Source organism: Pinus tabuliformis, chromosome 6, assembly GCF_031772625.1.
Source record: "Pinus tabuliformis cultivar Carrire ecotype Pingquan chromosome 6, CPIR1, whole genome shotgun sequence".
In the NCBI taxonomy this organism is placed as follows: domain Eukaryota; kingdom Viridiplantae; phylum Streptophyta; class Pinopsida; order Pinales; family Pinaceae; genus Pinus; species Pinus tabuliformis.
In genome coordinates, this window is record NC_142292.1 from 1838032078 (window position 1) to 1838050900 (window position 18823).

At 38.7% G+C, this 18823-nt stretch overlaps 1 protein-coding gene across 3 annotated transcripts in view; it reads right to left on the reverse strand.

Annotated features, from left to right (window-relative positions):
* Nucleotides 1-5005: 5005 nt before the first annotated feature.
* The window catches only part of LOC149266350 (uncharacterized), a 63879-nt gene continuing 50061 nt past the window's right edge, over nt 5006-18823 (reverse strand). The window contains exon 2 of one of the 3 annotated variants that reach the window (XM_089430348.1): nt 5006-5866. In XM_089430348.1, coding sequence (XP_089286474.1) covers nt 5658-5866 — 209 coding nt within the window. In that variant the 3' untranslated portion in view covers nt 5006-5657. The remainder of the gene's footprint in view (nt 5867-18823) is intronic. The other 2 variants (XM_089430350.1, XM_089430353.1) reach the window with 2 other exon arrangements.

Genomic DNA, 18823 nt, shown 5'->3' on the forward strand with positions numbered 1-18823 from the left:
ATCGCTAGTGGGTGTTCTTACTGAATGAGTCACATTTTTTAGTTGATCTAACTCTTTCTTTTTAATATCCATGGAACTTCTAGATATTATTCCTTTTCCTTATTTGGCCACAATTGTCTTCTATCAGATTTGGTACGTGAAATAGCAATATCTCCGCTTGATGACAAGGTTTCTTTAACTTTGCTTGATAATAAAATCAAAAACATTTTTGAAGTTATGCATAGGATCTAATAAATGAGATATTAATAGATCCTTCCAATAAGGGAGATCATAAATATGGATTTACTTTTCATTCTTTTTGGCATTTCAACCATAACTTGTTCTAGTTCCTCAATTGAATGATTATGACGAAAAAATGGTTCCAAGCTTTTGATTCAACATCTTCATACATTTTAAGCCATTCAATTGGACCCATCACCTTGGGAGGAGCTTTATTTTCAATTTTTCCATCAAATTGATTGTTTAGGCAATTTCTGAACTTATGTTCCGGTAGTAGAAAAATCTTGTTGTTTACATAAATAATTGTGTAAGTCTTTAGAATATCACCCTTGAAATTGTTTTGTGCATCTTGGACACGCAAAAATTCCTTTTGCTTGTAGCCATGTAATTAAATAACTAGTTTACATAAGAAAATAATAATGTAATATTTATATACAAGTTGAATTAAAAATAAATTATGATGTATTGCAAATATGTAGATTATCTGATCTCTTACCAAAACAAACACCAAGTCCTGGGAAATCATGAATTGTCCAACGTAGTATGCCACAAAACATGAAGGAACTATTTGATGGAGTGTGTGATATGTCATACATTTTTATGTCTTTCCATAACAGTTACATCTCATTAATAAAAGGCGCAATGTAAACATCAAGTTTTTTCACTTGATGTTTTCCTGAAACGATAAGAGTTATTATAAGGTGTTCATTTTTAACACATCCATGGGGAAATATTGTATACTACCAGTGCAACTAACCAAACACTATAATATGAACCTAGGAAAGAGAAAGGGCACACTCCATTCATTGCAAGTCCTAACCTAATACTGTGAGGTTCATCTTGAATTTCTTGGCCATTTTTCTTCTATATGTTTCATTGCTTTGGAGTCCATAGGAATTTGCATGAATCCGTCTTTATTCTTGTTCTTTGTGTGTCAGTGCATTAATTGTACAATAGATTTACAACGAAACATTTAATGTAGTCTCAGAATAATTGGCATGTGCCATAAAACCTTATTTGGAATGGTAGGACCTTATACATATGTACGATATCTTTTCTCTCTGCAAAGAGAGCATTCTTCATTGTTTTTATTTTGATCTCTATATAAGATACAATCATTTTTACATGCATGAATTTGCTTATATTCAATCTCCAACTCAACCAACAATTGATGTGCTTCTCTACAACTTGACCACAACACATTTTTCAACCCCATGTGTTAGAAATGTCATTTATAGGCACTGTTTATAGACCATAATTTAAAATCCACCAAAAATAAATTTAATTGAAGTTAATACTTAAATTCTAATTGAGGACAAAAATTGACAATGCAAAACTAGAAAAATAATTCAAATTGCTTTAGCAAGGTAGTGAATCTCTTGTCTGACCAACCAAATAATGACTTGATTTCCAATGTGCATGAAAGCTTGGACGTTTTACTCGCCCCCAATTTGAGCACGATTGACCAACCAAATAATGACTTGATTTCCAATGTGCATGAAAGCTTGGATGTTTTACTTGCCCCCAATTTGAGCACGATTGTCTTGTTGCTTGCTTAATTGATTCATTAATGTTGATATCATCATAATTATGTTGATGGTACTTTCCCTCTATCTACATCATCATTATTATGCATAGGATCATCACCCTCATCATTGTTTCCTTCCCCAAATAAACTTGTGAGCATTTCGTTCAATCCTTCTTCATGCATTACATTTCCATCAGCATCTCCACTATGAACCATGTATGGCATGTCATCAATGTATGTTAATTTCATCAATTCTTCAAATATTTCATTTCGTAGTGCTTTCCTCAATGCTTCTCTTCTTCTCCTAGTATGGTTTAAAGGATGAATTGGATCATCCCGTTGTATTCTTAACAATCCAGTTGGATCTTGATCATAAGTAGGTGTATCATCAACATTATTGACCTATAATTAAATATAGCCATTATTTAATGTTAAATAGCAATTATTGGATAAAACACATCGTTTTCAAAGATATATGCAATAAATTACTCAACAAAACAACATTAAATATACATTTATATAATAACTAAAAAATGTTATTTTTAAATAACATTAAATATACATTTATATAATAACTAAAAAATGTTATTTTTAAATAAATTGTTATAAAAACATGCCACAACAATTTCATATTCTTGGATTTTCTACCTTAGGAACATCCGCAAACAACAATTCTCTCAAAGTATTCATCCAAGCATGTAGTATGATTCATGTAGTATAATCATGACCAACTTCTTATTCATTGTGTTGATTTTTTATTATATCTACAAGCTCCATTGCCATATCCTTTTCCACCCATTGCTTTTTGCATGATTTAATTACATAAGGTAGGCCACGTCCATATGCAGATATTTGCATTGGTCTATCAGAATGACTAAACTCCTCATTTGTTCTGATTGCATTGTCAACCTAAAATAATTGATAAATGCATTATTTTTTCAAGGTTAGAAAATAGACTATATATTTATGGTTGAGCTGATTTATAACACCCACAAGTTATAACAATTGTATCAAAGTATTCGTCCTATGTTTTATCATCATGACTAATCTCTTGTTCATTACCACCCGTTTCTATTGAATTTGCATTCTCTACTATCATATCTTCTTCCACCCACTTTGTCATGCGACGTGCTTTAATAGTATGAGGTCCACCCTTGTGTACATATTTTGGTTGTTTTCTTGTAAAAAAGTTCAACTTTGGATTTGTTGCAAACCATTTTCCACCTAAAATACTCAACCTATAATATTTTCTCTCAAGTTTGAATAATAAACTATATATAAATTACTAGGTTTACGAAAAAACAAATGGGACACTAAATTTCATTTGATTGATATTTCATAAATTAATGTGATATTTAAATACCTGACCTCCCAAATCATATTGTTTGTCTTCATTGGAAATAACTTCATTTGTTTCTGTGGCATCCCCTAGCTCTAGGTCCTACAATACACAACAATGATAGCAATTTTTATTGAAGTCATCTATAAGATTGTTATAATTTTACTTCATTTGTTTCTGTGGCCTCCCCTAGCTCTAGCTCCTACAATACACAACAATGATAGCAATTTTTATTGAAGTCATCTATAAGATTGTTATAATTTTATTTCTTATTCTGTTATTTTAATCATTCTAATTCTAATTTTCATGTTAGCCATTCTTGTGACACTCTTAAGATAGGACACTCTTAAGATAGGAGACCATAGTTGATCAATCCAAGCTATTTTGGGGAATTAGGGTTGTATATGGACAAAAAATTCCCAGAATCCTTGTGATAGATTTAGACACAAATAAGCATAATATTTTTTAGTACATAGGCATCCATATAACATTGACATCAAGGAAAGAAAGCATATAAACAAATGAGCAAGTAATGGCTTCAGTTATATTAAACAATGTAAACCAAATGAACAAGGCTCAAAAAGTTCCTAAGGCTTACTAGGGCAAGTGCCTTATCAAGATCAATCCCAATCTCGTGCTTGGATACAACGAAACCTAGTAATCTCCCCGCTTCCACCAAAAATACACCTTTGTGTGGATTCAACCAAATGTTGTAGTAACGACACCGAAAGAATATATCACAAAGATGAACAAGATGGTCACCTCGATGCCACGAATGAGCAAAGAGATCATCCATGTAGGCATGAACAATATGTTTTATGTCATGGAAAGCATAGGCTAGCCTACTGGAAAATCGCCCCAGCATTTTTTAGACCAAAAGGCAACTTACAATAGGCAAAAGTACCCCCAGGACAAATGAAAGTCTCTTATTTTGGTCACTTGTTTTGATCGTTATTTGATTATAGCTAGAGAAATCATCCATAAAAGAGAATGCCCCTTATACAATGCAATCATCGATAATTTGATCGATAAGGGGGTTGGATAGTTGTCTTTTGGACAAGTTGCATTTAATCCCTATGATCAACATAAACATGTAAGGTCCCTTACTTTTTGACAACTGGGACTAAATTGGAGACACAATCAGTCAGAAGAACTGAATATATAGAACCAACTTTGAGCCGTTTTTAGACTTCAACCTTGGTGGCTGTTGCTTTTCGAGGGTGGACTGGCCAGAGTTTCTATCGAAATGACTTGGCTCCACGTTAAGTCTTAATCTCATGTTTGACGATTTTAGGATCAATGCCAGTGATTTCTTTGTAGGACCAGGCAAACATATCACAGAATTCCCAAAATAGATGCTTATAACTAAAAATCTTAGTAGTATTGTCACCCATATCGACATTTTCCATGATACATGGTTTAACTGAGATATCAACAACAATGGTCTTTGAGATATTCCCCAAGTTCCTTTAAACTTCGTCAGATGAAATAGGGTTCGAGGATGGACTTATTACTTGATCTATATAGCTATATATAGAAACACACACAATCCACGTTGGATCTTAAGCAAACACAATTCATCCTCTACAACAAATTCTTTTTTTACCAAATACAAGACAAGTTTTTTATGATATTAACTCGGAGAAAGCTATACATATTACATAGCTATACCTTCCTGGAATGTTCTGGTTATGCTAGAATCTAGGTCGCGGCAAGAAACTGTGCCATCTCGATTTCTGCTCTTAACACTGTAGAGTGGAAAGTCACACTGGGAAATTTTCCTTTACAATGTGTGTAATGCTACAATTGGTTCAATAGTTAAAGTTTGGTAATGAATGAGATTAACATGAGGTACTGGAAGGAAAATATGCAAAAGAAGGAAAAATTAAAAATGTATTGTCATAGCAAAATCTACAACATACAACGCAAACGATCATTTTTCCTGTTAAACAAAAGTATTATTCGCATGGGCACATTAATCTCTCTAATTCTCAAGCTTCACGCTATTCTAATACCAAGTCAAATGGATATACAAAGTAAAACAATCATCGGTTATCGCTTACTCTGGTGATTACAAATAGAAATTTTCTTTTAGTGCCTTACATTTCCTCTATGGTCAATTTTTCTGTAAACAAATCAAGCTCACTTGAACCAAAACATCAAGCATAGATCTCTTGGATATTAGGCCAAAACATCTACTGTCAAATCAAAAAACTGATCATTAGAGCTTTGAAATAATAGCTTACTAAAGTTCATCGCAGCTGAATTTCTGCTCCAACTCTAGTGTTTGTTTTTCTTCACTCTTGGCATCCGGCCTATCAATCCAACTGACCAGTTTGCCATCCATCATATATGATCTTCAGTTTGGTTTGCACACAGATAACCGCATCTCAACCCAAATAGTCTCTCTAACTATTTGTTCTTCTCTTATTTGCATTTGCGTCAATGGAACTATCTAAATTATCCGCAACTTTTAAACTTTAATATGCACGGACCTTTTCCGACCATCCCCTTCTATACATAGATCCCCTATCTCTTGAATTATAGAAAGTAACTTACGATTACCATATTTTACCAGAGAAATTTTTTTCTGAAGGCCTTCTCATAACTGGATGCGATACGTTCAAGGCATAACTTTCCTCCGTTCATAGAAACAACCCTCACTATCTCATCCTTAAAAGCATTGATGTCCTCGGTCTGCCTTGGGGACTCTGAATCTATTATTTTTTCTTCAGAGCACAAACCTTGTTTATCCGCATCTGCAAGCAACAATTTCTGAACTGATCACATAAACAAAGATTAAACATGACAGTAATTATTTTCTATTTTAGGTCTATTACAATACTAAACATATTTACCTAGTAATATAGAACATTCATTGAAACCGCAGAAGTTGAAACTTCATTGAAACCCCCATTTTATAGACAAGATCCTGGGAGCATATTTGAAAACTTCCACTCTACCTGGTAATTTACCTATTGTAAAACGGCTGTAGCCTTTGATTACTTTGTCATTCAAATTAAAACCACGCTATATTTTTTGGGCATATTTACAAAATGTTTCCTTGAAAGAACAGTGCAATTTGTTGTAGAAGACTGTTTCATAACTAGCTCAATTAACCTATAAATTTTGGTTCCCTAATACACAGTTCTTGTTGTGAAGCCTGAACATTTTGTAGTCGTCTGAAAACATGTTCAAAACTCTTAAGATTTATAATGCTTATCTGACAAAACAATACTTCAAATGGACATTAAAAATTGCTGTGTTGAAACTCAGCGGCTGAAATTGTTCCCTGGATAGGGTTGTCAAAACTTCTGAAAACAATGGCTGACACTGTTCCCTGAATAGTGTCGTCAAAACTTCTGAAAACATATTCTATACATCGCATTTTCCTTTGGTATTTATGTGAATGGGCATTCCTTGTGGTGGTCCCCTGCCATTCTTGGTGCAAACCTCTATGGCTTTCACCCTTTCACCTTGGTATCTTCTCTCCTAAAGCCAAGGACAATATTCCCTATAATCAACTGAAGCAAACTTTTAATCTGAGTAATTCAAATAAATTATTTTCATAAGATTTAGACTTATTTGAAACCATTGTTGCAAAACTCATACTTGGGAACAACTCGATCAAGGTCAAAGAATGATTCCAAAAAATGACAAATAATAATAAAAATCAGAAAATCCCAAGTCACTGGATTTGACACCCTGGGGTGGTAAACCAATTTCAGGTGTAAATTAGAATGTATATTTGTCAATCTACATTGGAATCTCAAAATCTTGAGTTACCAAATTCGACACCCTAGAGTGGCAAATCGACTTCCAGTTCAGATTAAAATTGCAAAAATGTCAATCTACTTGGAATACTCATGATCTGACAGCATTTGTTGCCCTATCCACTTTGGGCATCTCAAGCAATGTTTCCTTTAACAAAGAACAACTCATGCAAAAGAAAAAATGCAAGAAAAAATCTTGCATTTTCAAGGGGAGAGAAAGGGGGAGTCACATGGCCTGACCACAATCAATGGATGCTTGGTATCCCTACTGTTTTCTCTTTTTAAATCTAGCTCTCTACAAAACCACATGAAAACCCTAATTCCTCTCATTTTGCAGTTCCATACTTTGGAGAGCAAAACTTTGAATAGCAGAGCAACACTTCAGAGAGAATATTTGGAATGCTCCATTGTTAAGATATAAATAATGCGTCAAAAAATGACCCAACAATTAGGTCAATGAGATTGAAAGGTATATCAACAACGATGAGCAGTGAGATTACTAAAGCAACTCTTGAAAGCTTGAAGCTCAAAGCTGGCAAGTACAGAAAGAAGCTACATAATAGCAGAAGCACAAGAAAATGACTATATCCATCAATACAATGCAGGAGTGGCCTACTCCATAGTCGCAATAGTAGCAAAGATAAAGGAAGAAGAAGAAGCCGCCTCAAGACCCTCATCAGGTGAAGATACCATTGTATCAAAGAAGTAAACTCCAAACTCTATGTCTACCACAAAGATGAGGCCTGTGCACTACCAGAGAATATCCTCGAGAAAAAATCCAAAGGTAAACCTTCAAACAACTAGATGAAACTCTCCTATTACTTGAGGCTACTAGGAGACATTTGGTGATAAAGCATTGAGTGCCAATAATAGGTCAACCAACCAGACTCGTCGACCTCATGGCATTGTTTGGCAACTAAGAGGAAATGCATAGTTTCATTGATCCAATGCCAAATGTGTTTAGGGCCTCAACATGCCTCTTTGCCACAAACAATAGTTGTGATAATAAAATACAATGAAATAATATGCTTGATACGATTAGGCCTACGAGGGTAGTGTAAGAATTATATCCCGCGTAAATTCACCTTCCATACAAAGGAGCCATGCATCTCCAATCAAGACATTATAAGACAGAAGTGAGGGAATCCTATGATACTTAGTATAAGGAATGACAACATGCTCAAATCTCATAGTGTAGACAAACCCCTTAATAAAGTGCTCCTTTGATTAACCTCATACAAATGGCATAACTAATAAATCCTATCAAGGAACAAGATGTGATGGACAAACCTAGAGTTGACGAAAGAAGAATATAAAAGCCATGTGCTCAATGCTCTCAAGTATTCACAGGTTAGACAATAAGACCATCCCTCAATTACATGAAATGCTCTAGGTAGAAATATATCCTAGAACTAGGGGCAATCCAAATAACTAAAAAGTATCAATAGTGATATGTTCTTTGACCCACCCAATTCAACACATGCTTCGGAGGTTAAAGATGATCAGGAGCATTTGAAGTAACAAAGGTCTAAAAATCAATATTGACTTCACCCAGTACTATTGATTTGGTAGCTTCGAAAGGTCGTTTTCATAGGCTTGTGTCTAGCATGCAGGAGAAGAAGTCCTCTTTAGGTGGTTGTTCAAGAGGAACAACTTATATGATTTCTTTCCTAGGTCTAACTTAGAAAAAGCACATAAATTAATTGAATTGATTAACGCTGCCTAATTGATTAGTGTTGGCTGATTGGGGAAATTTCCAAGGATAAATATTTAATTATTTAAGTGACATAGATCTAATTTCAGCCATTGATCTAAGTGGGTTAGGAATTAATCATAGTCGTCTATCAATTTGGAGATTGAGAGTTAGGGATTTTGCTCAATTTGAAATTATAAAAGAGCCTAAGGGAGAGGATGATGACACAATTGTTTAGGAGAGAATCCAACAGATTTGCAAGAACTTATTGCATGTTTGTGACAGGCTGAAGAAATCAAAGATGAGCGACAAGGGAGAGCAAGTGTTTTTTGAAAGGGAAATTAATTGAGGCCGATATTTAGAGAGAGGCCAAGTTCTCAAAGCAGGCCGAATTCGTGGAGTGAGGCAGAGTTTCAAACCAGCAGCCGCGTGGAGAAGGGATGTCGAATTCTCCCAATGCACAGGCCATGTAGGCGAGGGGAGCTGAAATTCACAAGTGGAGGCCGAGATCTGCTAGGGCCGAGTTGACTCTAAGGAGGCCGAATTTCTCTTGGGCCAAAAATCCAGTGGGATTTTTCCAAATTCTATTATTGATGTTTTCCTGTATATTTCTAAGGGCCACTTTCTCATGAGCGAAGCCCTGAATTTTCCAAAGAAAGTTTAATGAAGCAAAATTTGCTTGGGGCAAATTTACTGTATTTTTAGTGGCTGTTTTTTGACTAATTTTTTGAATATTTCCATTGCAAAATTAGTGAGTTAAAAGTACCAAAGTATTGATGTTTTAGAATTTGCAAATTTTATTTTACAACAGAAAATTTAATCGCTGAGTTAAACTAATTTCTAGGGATAGAGTAGTTGTAGGAAACTTAAATCTGAACCTAGTACTTAGAAATTAACATGGTATCAGAGCATTAGAAACTCTAAAGAAAAGATCAGTAGCACAAGCATTGTGACAACAAAGTCTATTTAGCAAATTCCATTTTCAGCAAGGGTTTTGTGGCTAAAAGTTTGATTTGGACAAAATGATCTCGAGTAGGTTGAGATTTGAAGACCAGCTCGAAAGGGCATTCTAATTTCAGTTCATGGAAGGAAAGGATCACGATATTTCTCATGGAGAACAGCTTGTGGGAGTTTGCTAAGACCGATACCCAACCTCTTTCTAATGCTGCAGCACAAGCCGCTCATAAATTGAAGGATGTGAAAGTTAGATGCATCACTTTAGATGCCGTGAAGGATCGCGCGATCCCTCACATATCAAGCAAGAAGACAACCCATAGCATGTGGACAGTCTTGACAACATTGTACCAAAGCAATAACCAGAACTGGAAGACGGTGTTGAGAGATAAGTTGAAAAACACAAAAATGCACAGATCAAACATAGTGGCTTCATACCTCACCAAGATTCAATGAGTTTGAGATGAGCTTGCAGCTGTTGGTGAAGCTGTGCAAGAGGATGAACTTGTTAAGATAGCCTTGAGTGGTTTCTCTAGACAATGGGCTACCTGTGTGTCAAGAATCCTTGCACATGATAAACTTCCTGATTGGACTAAACTATGGGACAATTTCACCCAAAAGGAGATTTAGGAGGAGATTTAGCAAGCAAAAAAGGCAAGGCGAAGGCCAAGCAGAACTCAAGTGGAGGAGCATCTTTAAACAAGAGGAAGGACATAGGCAAAAGTCAAGTGCTTTGCATTTCATAAATATGGATACCATGCAGGTCAATGTGTAAATAAGAAGAAGGGCAAGGGGAAGACACCTATCGCTTCATCTGCATAGATGGATGAGTTAGCCAATAAGTTTGAGAAGGAATTTTCCTTGGTGTCTTGTCTTTCTAGCACCATTACATGTGGGATGTGGTTTGTGGATACTGCAGCATCTTGTCACATAATAGGATCTCATGACCTATTCACCAGTATGGCCAAGAAGCACAAGGACCTACATGTGGAGCTTGGTGACAATGCCAAGTATGCAGTAGAGGGTGTGGGAAACATATAATTTAAGTTGGAGGTGAGTGAAGTGTTGTATGTACCAAGGCTTGAAAAGTACTTACACTCAGTTAGCAGGGAAGACAAGGGGCATGAGCTCAGCTTTACGAGAGGACAAGTACTTGTCAGGCTGAAGGGATCTGATCCTAGCATGAGACGAGTAATTGGAGGCAAAGAGGGTAATTTGTATTTATTGAGAGGACAATCAGTAGAAGCCCAAGTGCATGACAGTGACAACCTTTGTGCACTATAGCACCAAAGAATGGGTCACTTGCACTATAGAGCTTTACCATTGTTATGGGAGATGGTCATTGGTCTTCCAAAGTTCAATGTAGAGTTGGAGAGTGCAAGGGATGTGCACTTGGCAAGTATGCCAAGGCCACTTTTCCAAGTAGCAAAAGCAGGTCCAAGGGTGTGTTGGACTTGATTCATTTCTATGTGTGGTTCTATGTCAATGGAATCTATGACTAGATATTGCTATTATGTGACATTTATAAATGATTTCTCTAGAAGGACATGGATATACTTCCTAAAGGCCAAGTATGAGGTCTCTGGTCGGTTCCAAGAGTTCAAAGCTCTTGTGGAGAACCAGATGAGGAAGAAGATCAAAGTTCTCAAATCAAACAATGGGGCGGGAGTATACCTCCAACAAGTTTAAGAATTTTTACAAGGAGGCGGGGATCAAAAAGGAGCTGGCAATGCGATATAATCTGTAGCAGAATGGACTAGCAAAGAGAAAGAACAAGGCTATCATCAAAGTGGCCAAGGCCATGATACATGATCGGGATTTGTTTATGTGCTTGTGGGCAGAGGTGTTTGATACAGTTGCATATTTGCAGAATAGGAGTCCTCAAAAGGTATTGGGAGACAATACTCCTGAGGTGGCTTCCACAGGAGTGAAACTAGAGGTGAGCCACCTTCGCATCTTTGGTAGTTCAGTTTATATCCACATACCATCAGAGAAAAGGACTAAGCTGGAACCCTCAACGAAAAATGGCATCTTTGTTGGATACAACGAGACTTCAAAAGCCCACGGGTTCTACATTCTAGTGCAAAGGAAGACAATGGTCAAAAGGTATGTTAAATTCGAAGAGGGTAGGGCATTTAAGAAGTCACATGGGTCGAATCTAGCAATGGCAAAGGATTGGGAGCGAGAGGCTCTGAAGATTGAGGAGGGACCAACAACACCAGCAGTAGAGAGGCAGTGTTCTGATTAGGAAGAGGACAGATTTATTCCTTGGAGCTCTATCAAAAGGAGGCTGAGATGGGCCGAGCAAATTTTGAGGGACGCTAAGGAGCATGTGGAGGCTCCTAGTAGCACTTTCGAGGAGAGTAGATCATCGAGGAGATTTTCCAATTACACGGCCTTAATGAGCAGCATCAGTGAGTCTAATCCTTCTATTTTTGAGGAGGAAGCAGACCAACAGGTTTGGAGGGATGCTATGGTGGAAGAGTAGGAAGAGTACATGTTGAAATTGGCAACTAGGGCCAAACTCAATGTGGATCATCTTATTAATGGCAGCTGATATTTTTCTTGGATCACACTCATCGAGAGGTGTAGGATTGATCTAAAGATCATCCGATTCCAATAAGTATTCATGGAGATATGATTTTATTTGTGTTATGGACAATTCGTCAAGGTGGGCCAGCAACCAAATCAACCCCACATGCGCTCAACGTTTTAGTATAAAAAGAGATGACTTGAGAGTCATTTCCATCACACACTCTTGTGATCTCTCTTCATTCTGTTTTGGGTTTGACGAAGAAGAGATCTAGAGGGAGTGCCCTAGGATATACATTGGCCTAATGATGCCCTAATGCTGCCATAAAGAGCCCTAGACGTGGAGAAGAAAAAGGTCTTCTAGAAGCACCTACGCTGCCCTATTACAGTCAATGAAGCCAACCCTATGGACATTGCCCTAGAGGAGAATTATCTCATCGAAGAGAAGCACCTACGCTGCCCTAAAGGAGGTTCCTAGCTGCAGAGGAAGAAGGGTTTTATCCACAACTAGCCGCAGGACCTAAAGGGAGATCCTAGCCGCAATAAGGATGAGCCTTAGCCGCAAAGATCAAGCCGCTATCCTAGAGAAGAACCCTTGCCCTAAACATTGTCTAAGGGAGCTACAATGCACAGCCTAGAAGGGTCCCCGAATCCGCAGTCTATGGGACACTACATCTACTGTCAAGTCAAGCTCTAAAGGAGCCCTAAACACAGGTCTATAAATCACCTTCTATCCGCTGTCAAGGAAGCCCTATCTGCAGGAGGTTTCCTAAAGCTGTATGTTGGAGGCTCTACTAAGACCTAGAAGGAAGCCCTAATCCGCATCTATTAATCATACTAATCTGTTGTTATATATGGTTCAGATGAAGCCCTAAAACGCTGTAAATAGAGGTCATTATGTTAAGCCTGAATTAGTCCTAAAGAAGCACTCATTAATAGATATGTTCACAGCAAAGGTGGCTATAAGGAAACATCGTATCACAGCATTGATACATGTTTGTTGTAGGTGACTATGGGATGAAGGGAGCTGGTATAATCATGTCCTGATGACTGTTAGATTCAGAATCGCTATGTGCTACGCCATAGGCCATAGCATCATAACAAGGGTTTATTAAGAACCGATCCATTGAGATTAGTGCCCTCATCAGATCAGCTTCATAGTGATAATGAAGTGAAGCATGGACAACAGCAAGCATGGTGAAGCATGGACAACCAAAAGTACATTGGGACAGCAGTATGGTACTTGGTGCAGCAAGTACACAAAGCGGCAATGGTGCAGCAAACTCATGGGTGACAGCATGGTGCAGCAAGGTACAACAGTGCTAAACACTGGGACAGCAGTGCAACATAAGGTCCAGCATTGTGATGATGGGTGCAGCATGGTACAACACGGTGAGGTGCAGTGTGATGACGAGATGTAGCACAATGATAGGTGAAGGAGTCACCTTGGAGAATCAGTTGAAGCAGCATGTCTTCAATTGATCTCATGTATCATCTTCTTAGAGATGATCTATGCTCTTATTTAGATAAGTCAAATTGCTGACTTCTGTTGTATATGTACTATCTCTCTCTCTCCTCGCTGAACTATTGAAGAACATATCAGAAGAATTGATCAAGGGTTTCCCCACATTGGGGTTTGTCCCTGGCTAGCGCCACATCTTGTGTCCTCTTGTCTTGGCTTGTCTTGTCTTCTGCGATTTATGTTTATGTTCTACCTACAATTTACTTTAATGTTGATGTGATTGCTAATCTGGAAAAGATATTGAGCTAATTGTGAAAGTTGAAATAAAGTGCTCTAAGCATAGAACATACCTAAAATTAACATGGTATTAGAGTTGAGGTGAAGAGAATGCCCAAGCAAGAGTGAAAGAGCAATCACCGAAGACAGTTGGGAAAGGACAAAAGGATCAATGGATTCCTCATCCCTCTTCAAATTCACCAAGGGTGAAATCGAAGCCGAGAATATTATCAGAATGGCACAACGGAAGCTTCTTATGGCCTACCTAAAGATCACTTCATTGGGAAGTCCAGATCTAAGGGAGGAAGGAAAGGCAGATGCCTTGTTTGTAAATAAGTTTGGCCATTATGCGAAGGAGTGTATGAAGGGCAGGGACACATCACTTGATGATGATAACAATCATTCCAGGGACATCTTCAATGATCAAAGGAATGACAAGTAATGCAGGTCATCAAGGAAACGATCGACTCTTCAAAGAAAGCAAGGAACCCCAGGTATGAAGAATCAAATATTGTTTCTGATAAGATAAAGAAGCGTTATCTTGTATTGGCCCTCCCCTTTAGATTCTTTGGGAATTTGGCTTATTGATTGTAGTGCTTCAAGGCACTTCATCGGATAGAAGGGTGCTCTCTCTAATTTAATAGAGATGGAAACAATCGTGGGATTATACTTGGAGTCGATGCCACCTATCCCGGAAAGGGTGTAGGGAATGTTACCCCTCAATTGAAAGAGGGTAACTCGATTCATTTACAAGAATCTCTTTTGTGTACCTGAACGCTAGAAGAACCTGGTGTCCATTTTGGCAATGGAAGTCAAAGGTTTCAAGGTGGCATTCATTGATGGAAAGGTACGTATTTGAAAATGAATTTTTCATAGATGCTTTTACTCATGGGTTCAGGGTTGGAAATGTGTATCTAGTTGCAGGATGGTCCATTGGGGACCATGTCAGTTGACACATCACATCTATAGCACCGGAGGTCTACTTATTATGGGGCCCTACCCAATGTGAGTCAGATGGTGACAGGGATGTCTGAATTCAAAAAGAGCATGAAGGTACATGTCTGAGATGTACCAAAGGCCAATTTTCCAAAGGGACCATTCCCCTCTTGTAGCAGGTCCACAAGTTCAGAACAACCCGGGGGGTTTGAGATTCATGATCGGAAATCTCATGTATGCAGGTGGAAGAAAGCCCTCTATGGCTTGAAGCAAAACACCAAGGGCGTAGTATGAGAGGATTGATAGCTGTATGATGAAGCTGAGATTCACTAGGAGTGAAGCCGATCCAAACCATTGCTTGAAGGTTGTGGATGATAGACCTCTCATACCAGCACATTCTGAGGATGACCTATTTCTGACAGGTGCAGACCCTCTCATTTGCAGAAGTTAGAGGGAGTTGGATTCCGGGTGTGGAATGGTAAACTGCAAGCCCGTGACTACCTCGAGGATCTTAACTTTCAGAAGTTAAATAGTAGTGATGTCGGACCAGATTTGGGAAATGCCTCTAAGTTTCATAAACTCATTCACGTTGATGTTCTTGGTGAACTTCATTCCGGACATATGATTTGCAGTTAGTATGTTGGGCTCATATTTGGTTGAGCCTCACTGGATTGGTGCCAAGAATCTTCTTAGATATCTTCAGGGCACAATCTCTCATGAATTGAGATACACTGCCGGAAATGTGAAGTTGCATGATTATTCGACTGCTGACTGGGCAAGCAATGTGGAGGATCACAAGAGCACTTCTCAGTGCTAGTTCTCTTTGGGTTCTGCTTCGATATCATGGGTGAGCAGGAAGCAGAAGTCGATTTCTATAAGCACCGTCGAGACCGAATACATAGCTACAAGTATGATCTCGTATGAAGCTGCCCAGTTGTGGAAGCTCTTCAATGAGCTGTTTGGACACATGATGAATACCATTGTGATCCTCTGTGACAACCAGGGGGGATTCGATTGTTGAGGAATTCTGTATTCAATGATTGCTCCAGTAGATAAACATCAGATACTACCTTATCTGGGATATGGTACGTTGATGAGCGAGGAGGCTCCATCGCATTGACACTAATGTACAAGTCGCAGACATTTTGTCAAAGCCCTAGGGAAAGGTCAAATCTGTGACTTTCCAAAACGACTTGGAGTCGTTGAGAGACCTTCTTATAAGGGTCATGCATGTTGCAATTCATTGAGCTTTGGGAGCTCTGGGGGGCTTGGGGTACTTACTAGAGCAACACACGACCATAGGGCAACTCACCCTCCCCTAATGGTGCGCTGTGTACAGGGTGAATAGCTCAACCTTCCCCTGTGATACTATGAGGCGACTTAGGGACAGGATGATTGGTTCTCCCGTCGAGGCATCCTACCCATGCAATCCGGGACTCATGGGAAGCACCTCTCATCTGATCAATGAGCAAGGAAATTGGGTTAGGGACCATAGTAGTACTATCGATGGACGCATCGTTGTATCTACCGTACTCCCTATGCTACGATGACCTCCACTGATGTGGGATCAATGAAACTGATATGGGATCAATATGAGTGATTTGACACACTCTATTGTGATATTGATCTGGGATCAATAACACTGACTTCGGGTCAGTAGAGAATGGTATGAGACGTTCTCGATCAATTCTTCTTCTTCATGGTTCAACAGAGCAGAGCTCAGCAGAGCAGAACAGAGCAAAGCAGTGCAGGGCACTAATGGCAGAGATAGTACAGTCGGACATATGGATCAACGGATGTAGTTCTCCCCAGTTGAGAGGGAGTGATAAAATTGGAAACTAGGACCAAACTCCATGTGAGTCATCTTATTAATAGCAGCTGATATTTTTCTTGGATCCCTCTCATCGAGAGGTGTAGGATTGATCTAAATATCATACGATTCTGATAAGTATTCATGGAGATATGAATTTATTTGTGTTATGGGACAATTCGTCAAGGTGGGCCAGCAACCAAATCAACCCCACATGCGCTCAACGTTTTAGTATAAAAAGAGATGACTTGAGAGTCATTTCCATCACACACTCTTGTGATCTCTCTTCATTCTGTTTTGGGTTTGATGAAGAAGAGATCTAGAGGGAGTGCCCTAGGATATATGTTGGCCTAATGATGCCCTAACGCTGCCATAAAGAGCCCTAGACGTGGAGAAGAAAAAGGTCTTCTAGAAGCACCTACGCTGCCCTATTACAGTCAATGAAGCCAGCCCTATGGATGTTGTCCTAGAGGAGAATTATCTCATCGAAGAGAAGCACCTACGCTACCCTAAAGGAGGTTCCTAGCCGTAGAGGAAGAAGGGTTTTATCCATAGCTCGCTGCAGTCCTAAAGGGAGATCCTAGCCGCAGTAAGGATGAGCCTTAGCCACAGAGATCAGGTCGCTATCCTAGAGAACAACCCTTGCCCTAAATGTTGTCTAAGGGAGCTACAATGCACAGCCTAGAAGGGTCCCCGAATCCGCAGTCTATGGGACACTTCATCCGTTGTCAAGTCAAGCTCTAAAGGAGCCCTAAACGCAGGTCTATAAATCACCTTCTATCCGCTGTCAAGGAAGCCCTATCTGCAGGAAGTTTCCTAAAGCTGTATGTTGTAGGCTCTACTGAGACCTGGAAGGAAGCCCTAATCCGCATCTATTAATGAAACTAATCTGTTGTTATATATGGTTTAGATGAAGCCCTAAAATGCTATAAATAGAGGTCATTATGTTCAGCCTGAATTAGTCCTAAAGAAGCACTCATTAATAGATATGTTCACAGCAAAGGTGGTTGTATGGAAACATCCTATCACAGCATTAATACATGTTTGTTGTAGGTGACTATGGGATGAAGGGAGCTGGTATAATCATGTCCTAAGGATTGTTCGATTCAGAATTGCTATGTGCTAGGCCATAGGCCATAGCATCATAGCAAGGGTTTATTAAGAACTGATCCATTGAGATTAGTGCCCTCATTAGATCAACTTCATAGTGATAATGAAGTGAAGCATGGACAACAGCAAGCATGGTGAAGCATGCACAGTAGCAAGTACATTGGGACATCAGTATGGTACTTGGTGCAACAAGTACACAAAGCAACAATGGTGCAGCAAGCTCATGGGTGACAACATGGTGCAGCAAGGTACAACAGTGCTAAAAACTGGGACATCATTGTAGCATAAGGTCCAGCATTGTGATGATGGGTGCAGCATGGTGTATCACGGTGAGGTGCAACATGATGATGAGATGCAGCACAATGATAGGTGAAGGAGTCACCCTGGAGAATCAATTGAAGCAGCATGTCTTCAACTGATCTCATGTATCATCTTCCTAGAGATGATCTATGCTCTTATTTAGATAAGTCAAAGTGTTGACTTATGTTGTATATGTACTATCTCTCTCTCTCTCTGTTGAACTATTGAAGAACATATAAGAAGAATTGATCAAGGGTTTCCCCATATTGGGGTTTGTCCCTAGCTAGCGCCACATCTTGTTTCCTCTTGTCTTGGCTTGTCTTCTGCGATTTATGTTTATGTTCTATCTACAATTTACTTTAATGTTGATGTGATTGCTAATCTGGAAAAGATATTGAGCTAATTGTGAAAATTGAAATAAAGTGCTCTAAGCATAGAACATACCTAAAATTAACAGTACAACTACATCATGAAGAATGATGTCTAGAAAATTGTGCCAAGGCCTGAGTGGAAGTCGATGGTCACTTATTGATGGATCTATAAGATCAAACATGCAACAAATGGCAATGTTGAGAAGTGTAAGGCGAAGTTCATGGTGAGAGGGTACTCCGAAGAGGAAGAAGCAATGTTATCAAAACCAACTGGCTTGACTCGTTGGACAGCAAAACCAATTCGAACCAACAAACCAAATAGTTTTTGGCCAGTTCAATACCGAACCGATGTTTTTTCATTGAACCAACCGATTTTGTACAATGTTATCAAGGGCCCTTTGAATGCAATTGTTTTTCAAAAAAGCAATGATTTATGACTAGGGAAGCCTAGCATTTGACCATATCAGCCTACTAATGTTATGCAATTAATGGTAATGTTATATTCTTAAAGTAAAAATGG